This window comes from Cricetulus griseus, chromosome 2 (genome assembly GCF_003668045.3).
Source record: "Cricetulus griseus strain 17A/GY chromosome 2, alternate assembly CriGri-PICRH-1.0, whole genome shotgun sequence".
Classification (NCBI taxonomy): domain Eukaryota; kingdom Metazoa; phylum Chordata; class Mammalia; order Rodentia; family Cricetidae; genus Cricetulus; species Cricetulus griseus.
In genome coordinates, this window is record NC_048595.1 from 344,309,740 (window position 1) to 344,323,115 (window position 13,376).

At 40.8% G+C, this 13,376-nt stretch overlaps 1 protein-coding gene across 1 annotated transcript in view; it reads left to right on the forward strand.

The window, feature by feature from the left end:
- Positions 1-13,376, forward strand: part of Adamts12 (ADAM metallopeptidase with thrombospondin type 1 motif 12) — a 241,599-nt gene that overhangs the window by 67,292 nt on the left and 160,931 nt on the right. The window contains exon 3 of the mRNA XM_027401266.2: positions 9,474-9,609. Within this exon, the coding sequence (XP_027257067.1) occupies positions 9,474-9,609 (136 nt within the window). The remainder of the gene's footprint in view (positions 1-9,473; positions 9,610-13,376) is intronic.

Consider the following 13,376-nt stretch of genomic DNA (forward strand, 5'->3'; position numbering starts at 1 on the left):
GACTGGCCTGTGCATGGAGTAACTGCCTCCCAGGGCATTTTATTACAGCTGGGAAGATGGGTTTCTTTTTGTTTTATAAGGAGCCCAATCTGCCTGCTCATTATCTATGGGTTAAGAACATGTTCCTTGAACCTATCATTTCATACAAGTAACACATAATAATAAGACTCAAAAGAAAATCTGGTCCATCTTTCCTTCTCTTACCTTTCTCATTATTTGTGACAATTTCCTTTCTCTGTTTTTCAGAGTAATTTCTTGCTTCTTATCTATTATAATTCCCTCTCTTCTTCTTGCTTGGTCTCAGCCACTTCATCTGGCGAACTCTGTAAATTATATAATTGGACAATCTGGTGACTAGAAATAGTGTGTGTGTGTGTGTGTGTGTGTGTGTGTGTGTGTGTGTGTGTGTGTGTGTGTGTGTGTGGTGTGAAACTCGGTATTCTAAATAAGTTTTTAAGTAAAATATGATTCTATCACTTTCCCCTCTCCTTTCTTCCCTCTAGCCCCTCTCAAGCCCCTTTCCTCCGACTCCTTCCATACCCTCTCAAACTGATAGCTTCATTTTCTCCAAACTTGGTTCTATTTTGGAAGAGTTATTGACAAGTTGTTGTGATGTGTTCTGTAGATGTTCTGTAGAGAAAAACAAGACTGCTGAAAAATTAACACAATGGCCAATGACAAATTGTCAAAGAAATGGAAGCATTGAGACAAGAGAACACTTGGACGCACATGTAAATGCATACAGTGTATTTAAATTGATATTACAGATAAAAGAATGGGCACATTTTGGCATCATTCCAGAGGGCAGGACTAAGATGATGAGTGGAAGTTACAGGGCAATAGAATCTCATGCCATAACAGAGGCTTCTCACAAATAGGATAGTTTAGCAGGGGTGAATGACTTCAGACATTGTGGGTCTTCATTGTGCACTCGTGGGTGTGGGTAAATGGAGATAAGAGATAGACCCTAACAGCTGACAGAGCCTTTGAAACATTGCTAACTAAGCCTTTCTAACTTCAAAAGAGCTAGGTATTGTTTCTGAATCTATGCTAAGTGTCAGGCACTATCACAAGAGCTTCTTTTTAACATGCAATTCACTCTTAACAGCTACATCAATGTGCATTCCATCCCTTCTCCTGGTGTGACCAACGACACACAGTAAGACAGCATGGCAGCAGGATAAGAATATAAATGAATATTTAATTCTAAAATACAAGCTTTTAGCACTCAAATCAACAATTTTGAATCTGCCAGTTGGAACCCATTACTTGGTTATGACATTAATTTTGTATGTTGGAATCAGAATTTCAAATAAATGAGGTGTGGGCTGAAGTTGTAGCTCAGTGGTGGAGTTCTTGCTTAGCATAAGTGAGCCCTGCTTTCCATTCCCAGTGCTGCAGAGAGGAGAAAGAACAGAGGAGAGAGGAGAGAGGAGAGAGTGGAGGGGGGAATTGGGGAGAACAACTGTTGCAGAATAACATAGGATTTAATATATTTGAAAGTTGTCAACACAGGGAAAATTTGATGTACTGCCCTAGAATGCTTTCTTATGGGTGCTGGAATGTCAATGTACAAAGTACTTTTGTGGGTCATGACCAGTGTCCTGTCCCTGTGAACCCTTAACCTTCCAGACTTCCCTTTGTGTGACTTTGCTGACCTGTTTACTTTCCTAGGGTGCTAAAATAAATTACCACTATCATAGAGACACAGAACAACATAAACCTTTTCTTTTCTCTTCTGTCATTGTATCTCCAAATGTGCATTCTGACCTGCCTGCCCTTTTTTCGTAAAGGCTCTTGGTATCACACTGTCAATGTTGACAATCCAGCACAATTTCTCTGTCTCTGATTCTTATTTAATTTACCAGCAAACTACTCCCTATTGCAGTGTAAAGTCACATTTGCAGGTTTTGGGGACTAGGATATAACATCTTTGGGGACTATATTCATCCTAAACACCAGATTTGCTTTGCAAATTCTGTAAAGTTTGTAAACTTACCACTTCGGGTGGCATCATTCACTAGGTAGGGGAATTGTGAACTATGTAAGACTGGATCTTAAGCATGCACACCTGAATTAGTTGATGTCTGCCTTTGACCATGGATTAAACAACATTATGGTTTGAATCTGAAATTCTCTTCACAGTCTCATTTTTAGCACTTGTTCCCTACTGGTGAGGCTATTCTTGGAGGCTGTGGAACCTTTAAGATGCAGGGCCTTTGAAGGTTGTAAAATGGCCCTTGGTTCCTGTCCCACTATTTACTTCCTTGTCTGCCATCTGGGTTTAACCTCAGCGATGCACTGTAACATGGAATTGTGAGCCAAACAAGCCCTGTCTTTCTTATGTCACTTTTTCTGGGATAATTTATCACAGAAATGGGAAGCAAAGTTAAGACACTAGGTGATTGTTAGCTCAAGAAGATGATCTTACCCTCTCAAAGAGAGAAAGGTTCTTATTGTATGCTGCTTCAACTACTATCCTCTGTTTTCTACCCATTATATTCTTGACGTAAGATGGGTTACTACTAATGACACAGAGATATCAAGAAAGCAATGTGTACTTCACTGAAGACTCTGTGGGTGACATGATAAAGGGCTTTACAATGCACATCTTAAGCCATCCTCCAATGAAAAGAGCTCCATCTCTTCCTTTCAGGTGTTTTATTTTACCCTGGTGCCCATTTGACTGCAACTGGATTAGTTTGGAGCCCATCAGCAATTTAAGACTTTCCCAGTTGCTGTTTACCTTACCCCTAGTATTTTAATCTTGTCTTCAAGGGCTTAAAAATATATTTAACCAAGTAGAATTATTTCATTTGTGCTTTGTAAAAAAAAATAGTGTAATTGCTCAAATCTATTTTCTCTGTAAGGTCATGGAGGGCAGCACTTAACTATGTTGAACTTGTTCATCTATAGCTGTGACAGGAGTGGGCTATGGAAACCGAATATGGGGTTTTTCTCTAAACAAAGGGCCCTTAAAAGGAATTATTCTGTCTTCTGTTTTTACAGCTATTTTGTGGGTATAAAAAATTGGTAGTGCACCAATTCATGGCTTTAATGTTAGAGGGCTTCTTCATTGTTGTCAAAAGTGACAGTGAAGTGAATGTGTTATCAGAACCCCTCCGGGCTAGTGTATACCCATCACTAGGCCATCAGAGGCTATCCTCTTTGTCAGGGTCATCATTAAACCTCCTGGAATGCTTTGTCTCAGGTGTCACAGTGAACAAGATATTGCCCTCTGGTCAGGAGCTGCCTGTCATGGCTGTTGTGTTCTCTGTAGGGGTGGGACCTTCCACACCAGGATAGGGGAAGACAAGGCAGGGATATTTTCTTCATATCCCAGGGAAACTTTGTGTTCTCACAGTGAGGGAGGCTTCTAGTTTGAAAATGATGACCTGCTGTGTCATAAGGCTGAAATCACCTTCGTGGCTTTCTGATCCCCACAGGAGAGAAAGTGCTTTTCTGTTTTGGAGTTTTCTACCATTGTTCTCTAATAACCTGTTTCCCTGGCTTCCAATGTGCTAGCATTTTTCCCCATTCTCTTTTGTTGGGCGCCTCATTTTTCTGGGGAGATATGGCAAACAGATGACTAGTTGAGACTGCTTAAAAATAAAATTAGACACAGAGAAATCTGTAGATGCAGAAGCCTTTTTGTTGAATTATTTACTGGGAGAAGAGGGTGCGTCTGGGTGACACTAACTCTCTGGCATCACCTTTTGTTCAGAACAAGAAAGACTGTTTTGTAGCTGGACCTACCTGTGAGGATCCCACCTCCACCACCAAGGACAGTGTTGGGAGCAGTTCCACGGAGTGTTTTTGTTTTTTTTTTTGTTTTTTGTTTTTTTTTTTCATTGCTACAGTGGCTTTTGGCTGATAACTCTTAGCTTACTTAGGAATGCAGTTTGCAATCTAAAAAAAAATCCTTTAAAAATTTGAGGGGTAATTTTAGAGAGGTACTTCAGCATTTATGTGTAGAATTCTTTCAAAATCTTATTTTCTTCTTTAAACAAAATAATTTCACATTTCAAACCCCAAACTCTTAGTCAGCTAGGACGTCTATTTATCAGAATGTTCAGACTTTAGGGGAACATCTTGGCACTGTCTTCATCTGCAGAGATACTGTGGATATGCTTTCACAGCCTCACATCCATGGAGTGTTCTTTACAACTTGTATTTAGCTATTGTCATACTTGAAATTCCTTGTGATTGAGGAAAACTAAGTAAAGTTTTAGTTGTGCTATTATTATGGCATTTGTTAATTTTATGTTACTGTGACAAAATGCCTAGCACAACCAATTTAATGCAGGAAAACACACACACTCACACATACACAAATATATGCACACTGGCCTAGTTTTGTTTCTGTTGACTGTGATAAATACTGTGGCCAAAAGCAACTGAGGGAAGAAATAACATTTATTTGGTTTACAGAATTCAAGACAGAAATATGGAGGCAGAAACTGAAGGAAAATCAATGGAGGAATTGTTTTAATGCCTCACTCCCAGTTTCGTGTTCATCTACCTTTCTTATACAGGTCAGGCCCATCTGCCTAAGGATTTACTGCTCCCAGAGGCATGGGCTCTCTTATAGTTAAAATGCCCCCAATAGATCTGCCCACAGGCCAATCTGATGGAGGCAATTCTTCAGTTGAGATTCCCTCTTCCCAGGTATGTGAAGCTGATAACCAGGGTTAGCCACAACCACTACCACCACCACCACCACACACACACACACACACACACACACACACACACACACACACACACTCAGAGGATTCCAGAGGATTTCTGTCTGTTATGGCAGAGAAGGTATGGTGGTGCACTAAGTTTATGTTGGTGGGAGTTTGTACAGAGACTGTTCATATCAAGATGGACCAGAAAGCAAAGAGATAATGACAATAACCAAGGTTGGATATAGTCTTTAAAGACACAACCCTAGTGATTTACTTCTACTGGCTGTGTCTCACCTCCCAAAGTTCCATACTCTCCCAAAATAGTGCCTATATCTGGGGAACAGGTATTCAAAAAAAACACAAGCTGGGGGTTGAGGGTAGATTTTAGATCAAAGCACAATACAATAATCTAGTATCTACTGACATCCCTGGTTTTATACCAGATGGAATTAAAGGAGATAAAAAGAAATAAAAAACCAGGGTATTATACCACATCTACAAAGTCCCTACCCTTTGTATATGTTTTTTTAAAAATATGTTTCAGTATTTTATTTTATGTATTTTGTTTTTATGCATGTATTTATGCCATGTGTGTCCCTGGTGCCTGAATTGGAGATACAAGTGGTTGTGAGTTACCAAGTGGATTCTGGTGATAGAACTTGGGTGCTCTGTAGGATTGGCAAGTGTTCTTAAACAGTCATCTCTTCAGCCCCACATGTATATTTTAGATAAGCTTTTCATAACAACCTTAGCACACTAAAATCAAAGAAGCCCAGGATCAGAGCATCTCCTGATGTCTTGTTCTGTTTGGTGACTGCATTCTTACTCTCTGAAGAGCCACTTCAATGACTGAATGGGTTTTTTTTAAAAATCCATATCCCCCTTTCCCCCTCTTATGAAAGAACAATAGGGAATCTATGGGAAGAGCTCTGAAGAATCATGGCAGGACAAATATACTTAGTTTCATGTATTACCAATAAAGAAACAAAAATAATTTAGCTATATCCAGCTCTTCTACCATTTTATGAGCAGGGTATTTTTTTCTAGACTAAAAACTATCTCCAAAAATAAGTAGCTGTGTCACACATATCCCAGGATGAGGAAATGAATGACATAGTCATACAAGAGGTGCTATCAATGTGAGAAAATCTGCAGAGAGAAATTTACTGAAGGCCAGACATAATTTAGAGGAATTTTCATGCATTACCTCATTCATTCCCTAGTGTAACTGTTGTACAGAAAACATGCTGCGATCCCGACTTGACAGATGAGGTCACAGACTCAGAAGGACCAAATCACTTGTAAAAAGATGTATTACTTGTTCCTGTTGGAATTGAATGGCGAACTCAGGCCTGTTTGTTCCCAAAGTCTGGCTTTGTTTGTTTGTTTGTTTTTTTGAGACAGGGTTTCTCTGTATAGCTTTGGAGCCTATCCTGGCACTCACTCTGCAGAGCAGGCTGGCCTTGAACTCACAGAGATCCGCCTGCCTCTGCCTCCCGAGTGCTGGGATTAAAGGCATGCACCACCAATGCCTGGCTAAAGTCTGGCTTTTTGAATGAAAAAAAAAAAAAAAAAAACAGAATGTATATCTTGTAGCAAAGAAGAAGGGGATATGACTTGGTGAACCTGGAACCTTGGAAACCAACTGATGACATCAATCTTTGTTGGAGAAACCCTAGCTTAGAAACTGTGCTTTCTTATTCCTAAAACTGGTCCTAAAAACCTGCGTCTTGCCCTGTGCTGAAGGTTAGAGAGGAACTCCTGCTTGAAGACTCTAGAAGAAAGGAAGACCCAGGCTTGTATCAGTTCTGCTCTGTTGAGACTTTTGCAGTCATTCAATTGTGTGCTAGTAAGCAGAAATGATCCACCAGACAGTGTGGTGTCTTCCAGCCTTGGCTTATCTTAGTTCTTTGGGAAGGGCTTTCCATGGAGGACAAAGAAGATCATAAACATGTCACCTCCAGGTCTGTGGAGAGAGTCAGATTTGGCAAAGCTGTACATCTGGGGTGTGGGCTTTAAGGGCCATTACATTACCTCTTTATCTCACCAATGTCTGAATCTGAACTTTTTAAAATTAAAATTAAGTGTAGCCTTTAAACTAATTTATAAGTGTTAGACATCAGGATAATAGTGTCATTTGAAGGTGCTATTGATTACAAAGGGGGGCAGGGAATTTCTTGGCTGATGGTAACTGTCTTTTCCTCCACATGAGTGTTCCCTCTGTGAAAGATATATGGGAACTTTCCAGTTATGGTTTGAACAGATCATTCCATGTTTGTAATGCTATAAAATTATTTTAATCCTGTTTTAAACTACCCTTACAGGGTAGTGGTGTTTGGAAACATTCACACGTATTTCTAAGTTAGTTAAAACAGATGAGTTTATTTCCACAAGTCAGTTAGCCTGAAAACACCTCACGCTACTCCTCACACCACTGATATGTCTTCATCCTCTCTCCCACCTGTTCCCTTCCCCATGACCCTGTACGGTGGGTCTTGCAGTTAGCAGCCCTGCTTGTACATTCACAGGTCCTTTACTCCCTTCCATTGCTGAATCACTGGCTCCTTCCAGCTTCTGTGAACTATAGACATAGATGAGATGATTTCTCTATCTCTCTGTCTCTCTGTCTCTCTTTCTCTGTCTCTCTGTCTCTGTCTCTGTCTCTGTCTCTCTCTCTCTCTCTCTCTCTCTCTCTCTCTCTCTCTCTCTCTCTCTCTCTCTCTGTGTGTGTGTGTGTGTGTGTGTGTGTGTGTGTGTGTGTGTGTGTACATGGGCATGCTTGCAGGGGATGACCCCATGGAGGAATACAAATGTAAGGAAGCTTTTAGGGAAATGTTTTGTCTGTCAGGCATTTTTGTTCATATTGCTCTTAGAACAGTCAGGCTCTCAGATAAAGTTCTGTTTGTTTCTTCTCCACCATTTGAACACAAAGTCAGAGTCTGAAGAATTCTTGATTAAACATCCTTGGTAGCTTTGTAATTGTTTCCTTCAGGGACATTAGTATTAGGTTGATAACAGTGCACAAATGGCCACCGGGCCCAGGCTCCCCGAGGAGCCCGGGATTCTGCTTTGTTTCTATGGCACAAATGAACCTCATTAGCAGCAGGCAGGCCTTCTTCGCTCTTGTTGGTCTCCAACTCACTGCAGAAATGGAACCAAATCTCTGTAATGCATGGAGCCTGTTCCCACTATCTTATTACAATTACTTGGCCCTGTTCTCCTGGCCTTGTCAGTCATTCCTGTCACACAGGTTCTTCTCAGACAAAGCTGCAGAAAAAAAAAAAAGTGTCATGTATCTTAGGAGATGTCAGACTAAAAACAAATCTGAGGTTAGATGTAAATCATCTTGTAGGCTACTTCCACAAGCTTGCTATTCTTCATACTAAGAATATTTTGAGGTTAGCGTCAAAATAGGAAACCAGTTGCAAGGTTATTGTTGAAGTCTGGCTATATTACTTCACTGATATGTAGTAAGAGAAACAGGAACTTAGAAGGATGCCCAAACCGAGAGGAGCCTCCCTTGCCTCTTGTTTGCCTGGGCTGGTCAGCTACTCTCGTCTGTTGAGCTGATTTGTATTGTTTGTATGTATGTATGTATGTATGTATGTATGTATGTATTGTATGTATGAGCTGTTGATATGTATGAAGTGAGGATCCGGGACCTGGAAGCCTTTCCCAGTCTCCTTCAAGTCCCCAGTGTCCAGGTATATAACCCTGATTCTGTGAAGCCACTTGGTCAGAGTCTGGAAAGTGCCCTATGCTAGGTAAGACCCTGTACCCTTCCTTCCCTACCAGTCCTATATTATCATTTGTCCTTTACAATAGCCTGTAATTATCCCCATGTTTCAGATGAGATCTGAGAAACTGAGCAAGTCATTTACCCAGGATCATAAGTGAGGAGCCGCTTCTGGTTGAGCCCAGTTTCATTCCAGGGTCTGCTGTACTGAAAAACTTGATATAAAACTCAAACAGGTCACCCAGGGGTGAACTCTTGTTTCATGAGTGACAGGATTGGAACCCTGGGTGTTTGTTTTGCAGACCAGATGCCATCAAACTCATAACCCTTCTACATATGCCTTAAGAGTATATGCTGAGTATAACTAACATGTATCACCATACCTTGCTAGCAAGGAAATTGCTAAGCACCTCAAATGGGTACTAAGAAGTTTTCCTTAGGGAACAAGAGAGTAGAAAGAACCGCACTTCCAGATCAACCTCCTGCACTGAATTTCTCGTGGACCAGCAATCTCAGATGTAGAACTGATCTCCGTATCCATGAATGAGAACATCCTCTTTGCCTGGAGCATGACAGAAGCTATCCACTGGATCAAATACTTAACATTATGTTTGTTTCCCTAAGTGAGGAATTAAACACATCCAGGAAAGCAACTGGGTGACTATGTATGGTCATATTATTTCACATATAAAAATGTTCTGTTATCCAAGGGTTGAAGGCATAGGCGTGGACTCCATGGAGACGAGCAGAAACATGGGCTGGCTCTTATTTGTGATCCATAGATGTCCAGCAATGGTTCCAAGGAAGATCCAGGAATCTGAACAACTACATTTTGGATCCATGTAGACATGTGGACATATTCATTAGCATCTCAATGCATCCATGACCAATCATTCAATACTTATTATTAAAAAGACATTTGATCCAATTATTTGTGTGCATCAGAGTCTGAGAACACTGGTTTGGGGATTTCCAGAGATTACCCACGTCTCTGTAATGCTTCACTTTATTAATTTTCTTTGCATATTGATTCAAATAAACTCTCTTATTGACTATATTTACAGACTGGATTTTTCCATCTACCACATGGAAACTTTTTCATTGAGCCTGTTAAAAAGCATCCGCTGACCGAGGAAGGGTACCACCCTCATGTCGTATACAGGAGTCCAGAGACAAAGGAGCCCACCTGTGGATTAAAGGGTACGGTGACTTGAACATCTTCATAGACAAAGAGTGTTCTGTTTTGATTCTTTTTAAAGCATGACCTCTTTAGACAGGTCTGATAGTTGTGACTATTTATCTATTTAGAAGGCTGAGGCATGAGGGCATGAGGGTCATGAATTTAAAGTAAGCCTGAGATACATGGCCAGCCCTATCCTGTGTTAAAAAAAATCATCTTTAGATTATCCTAGGAAGAAATAACATAAAGAAGTAATGCCTTTAAACACTGACAACATGATATTACATTAGTGCTAGTGTAAACTGTTACAAATAGCTGGCAGCTCTTCAAGCCTGCATATGGAAGGCAGACTAAAATGTTTGATAATGATGTGTGAAGAGTAACTGAAATGCTTATCAACGCATTATTAGATGATGGATTAGTGATGCTCCTGGTTACACTGTTTTGTGTCTGATGTTGGCTGAGCCATGTTTCATGCCCTCTGCCCCCTGTTCCCCTCTACCTATCACCTCTCCCCCTTTCTCCTCTGCCCCCTTCTCCCCACCACCATTCCCATGCCCCCTGTTCTCCTGCCCCCTGCCCCCTGCCCCCTATTCCCCTGTCCTCCTGCCCCTAGCCTCCCTGTCCTTCTGCCTTTCTGCCCCCTGCCTCTTGTTTCTCTGCCCCCTTGTCCTAGGAATGATCTGAGCTGCTCCTTTCTTTCTTGCCATGGATAGTTAGGATCTTGGAGGAGTTAGGGGAAGGGAAAACCATGATCAAAATATATTGCTTGAAAAAAATTAATAGAAAAGGATGCATTTATCCTTTCCACTTTCAAACAATAAAAAATAAAATGCTTTTCATAGATAAACTGATCCAAGTAGTTTCATTGCAACCTCACATTTTCTTCAATGTCTAGGAAATGAAAACTGTGCATAAAGGGCTAATCAAAATCAGAATATTTCCTCAAACATTATATTGTCCATTTCTTCATAGGGAAACTAATAATATCAGAAGGAAAAAACAGTACAAAAGAAATAGTATTATTTTGTGTCTTAAGGATCTGGAAGTCTCAATGGGGAAATGAATGGCGAAGGAGTTAAAGCAGTGGTTTCTGGGCAGAGCAACTGAGGAGGGCTACTTTGTAGTCAGAGTGTGGAAGTCAAGGGGACACAAGTTCGTGCTTGATAGAGACATCCCTGAGAGTTCTCCCTATAGTCTCAACAGTGATTGTAAGCAGTAAGAAGCTTTTAAATATGCAATGTTTTATGTTCATAAAGTCAAATGACTGCCTTAATCCTTTAACACTGGTAAGTGATTGCAACTGGGTTCTACATTACATAATTTACCATGAAAAGCTTGTAGCAATCGTGACAAGAAAGGAAGACACCAATCATCTGGCTGATTGGATGGCTGAAAGTGCCAAACCACATAATCTCGATGTCAAATTTAGGGTGCTGTTTGTCACAAACCCAATCAATGGGTAATTACCCCACTCCTATTATGTTCTGAGTAATGGAGACTGCGTTGTGTATGTGACTTCATAGCTTTAAGCTAGACACCAAGGTTTAGGTTGCCAGCATAACTAGGAGAATTACTAGGGCAATACATGAATTTGTCTATAGTTTTTTCATGGAAAGTGTTAAGACGGTTCCTCACCTACCCACCTCGAACACTTGAACTCCCTGTAGAGAAGTGGGCCTATTACAAATGCACAGAGGGGCTGGAGAGATGGTTCAGCATGTAAGCGTACTTGCTGCTCCTGCAGAGCGCCCAGATTCAGCCCCCAGAACTCGAATGACAGCTAAAAATTGTCCAAACCTCCAGTGCCAGGGGATGCTATGCCCTCTTCCAGCCTTTACATGTGTTATACACGGAAAACACTCATGCACATAAAAGAAAAAAAATGAATCTTTTAAACAATGAGCTGATTATAGCCAACACTTAGTTATGCAGGCAGAAGAAAAGGTAGGAAAAGAATGAGGTTTGCAATATCAAAGTCATGATTATATCACACACAATAGTACAATGATGATACTTGCCAAACTATTTCATATTGTGTTTCTAGGAAGACCTTAAAATTTGGCACTTGTAAGTCCTCCCTTGGCTATTCCTTCACGAGAATGATCTTCCTAGGGATGTCTTTCTCTAAGGGTACTCTAAAGGTCTACAAAGGACACATTTTTTTTCTGCCTTTGAACTTTTCATAGTATTAGGATCGATCAGCCGTGCTCTTGGGAACTTAGACAGTGCCCAGGGAAGCTGTTTCCAGCGAGGCAACAGCTGTTGCTAAGAGAAGGGAGGCACTTCTGAAAAGCCTCGAATTGGTTAGAATCAGCATAGCCAAGTTCACAAGCCACAGTTTGATTATATCTCGGGCTTTGTGCTCCTTCAGTACTTCTTAAGTTTTCAGTATAATTCTTGTTTTACCAGCCATTTCCACAGCCCTGTTAGAATACATACAGACTCATACAGGCCTCCTCCATCAAGTGTGTTAGGTGCAAAGTAGATCAGTAAATCACTGACAAAAAACTGATACAGACAGCACTTTGTAGCCAAGAAGTCAGAGTGTATCAGTTTATGCTCAAGGTAATACCAATAGAAAAAAGAAAACAAATGAGCCCTTCTAGACATTGAGGAAGTGTTAGTACTCTGAACCATCTCTTTCCCTAAAACAATACTGTCTAAATGATGGCTGAAGTGATCAAGAATATCTAATGAGCTCAGGAATATTCTCAAACTATATGACATTAAGGCTTTTCTAATCTTGATGGGGTGAAATGTACTTGGTGTTCCTGAACTAGACAACAACAGTGGTCTTATTCTATGCCATCCTGCAGAGTTGATGGAGTTAACTGTGGGTAGTGGTGTCCTCTGCAGATATTAAAATGCACTCTATGCTCAACTGATGCCTCAAGGCTGAATTAGTGCTGTGATGATCACTGACCACCCTGACCTGGTGTAGAGCTCTCTGGCTTTCTACTGTGCTTCAACAGAAAAATGATGAACCTCTTCCCCCTAAAGTCTGACCCTTCACTTGTTTTTATTTCCCACACATAAAGGCACAGGGGATTTTTTAGCCTGTCTCAGGATTTAATTGTGACAGTAGCTGGCTTTTGACTAGATCGCTTTAACTGTTTCCTTAATCTGTTGTGCCAAGGTTGTCTGATTTTTCTGAATTCTTGCTGAGTCCTACTATATTTCTTATTTTCTCTAAGATCAGCTTTCTAGAATCAATGCTAAATAATGGAAAATGTGCAAGCTTTATGCTTTTTTGTCAGTAAAGATGAGCTCCTTTGTCTTCGGATTATTGGTGAGATGTGGTCACACTGGGGTGTGAGTGGCTGCTGGGTGGAGATTCAGGGAAGCTGGAGAAGTAATTAGGCAGATGGAGCAGATGACAATGGCTGCAGGGTTGCATGTGGCAGGAAGTCATCCTGGCAGATAAGACCAGAGTCCGAGATTTCACTCATCAGGATTTCAGGCTGGAAACACCTAAGCTTGTTCCTGGCATGAAGCTTGTTTTCAAATTCATCCAATAGTTCAACCAATGTGTGGACTACTGGCTATCTCCTTTATGCCAGATGTTTTCCCTGCGCTCTGTGAATACAACTGTGAAGAGTACATAGCTGCTAGTATAAAGCTGAAAACTTGGATAAAGGACAAGAGTAAGTCGGGGTCCAGTCCTGGCCCTACCTTTATAATGCATCGAAAAATCATGAAAAGATGTGAAATACTGGGATATGTATGGGTTTTTGTTTCTCTGCACTATGTTTGTGTCAGAGCAGTCAGCCATCATTTATTCATT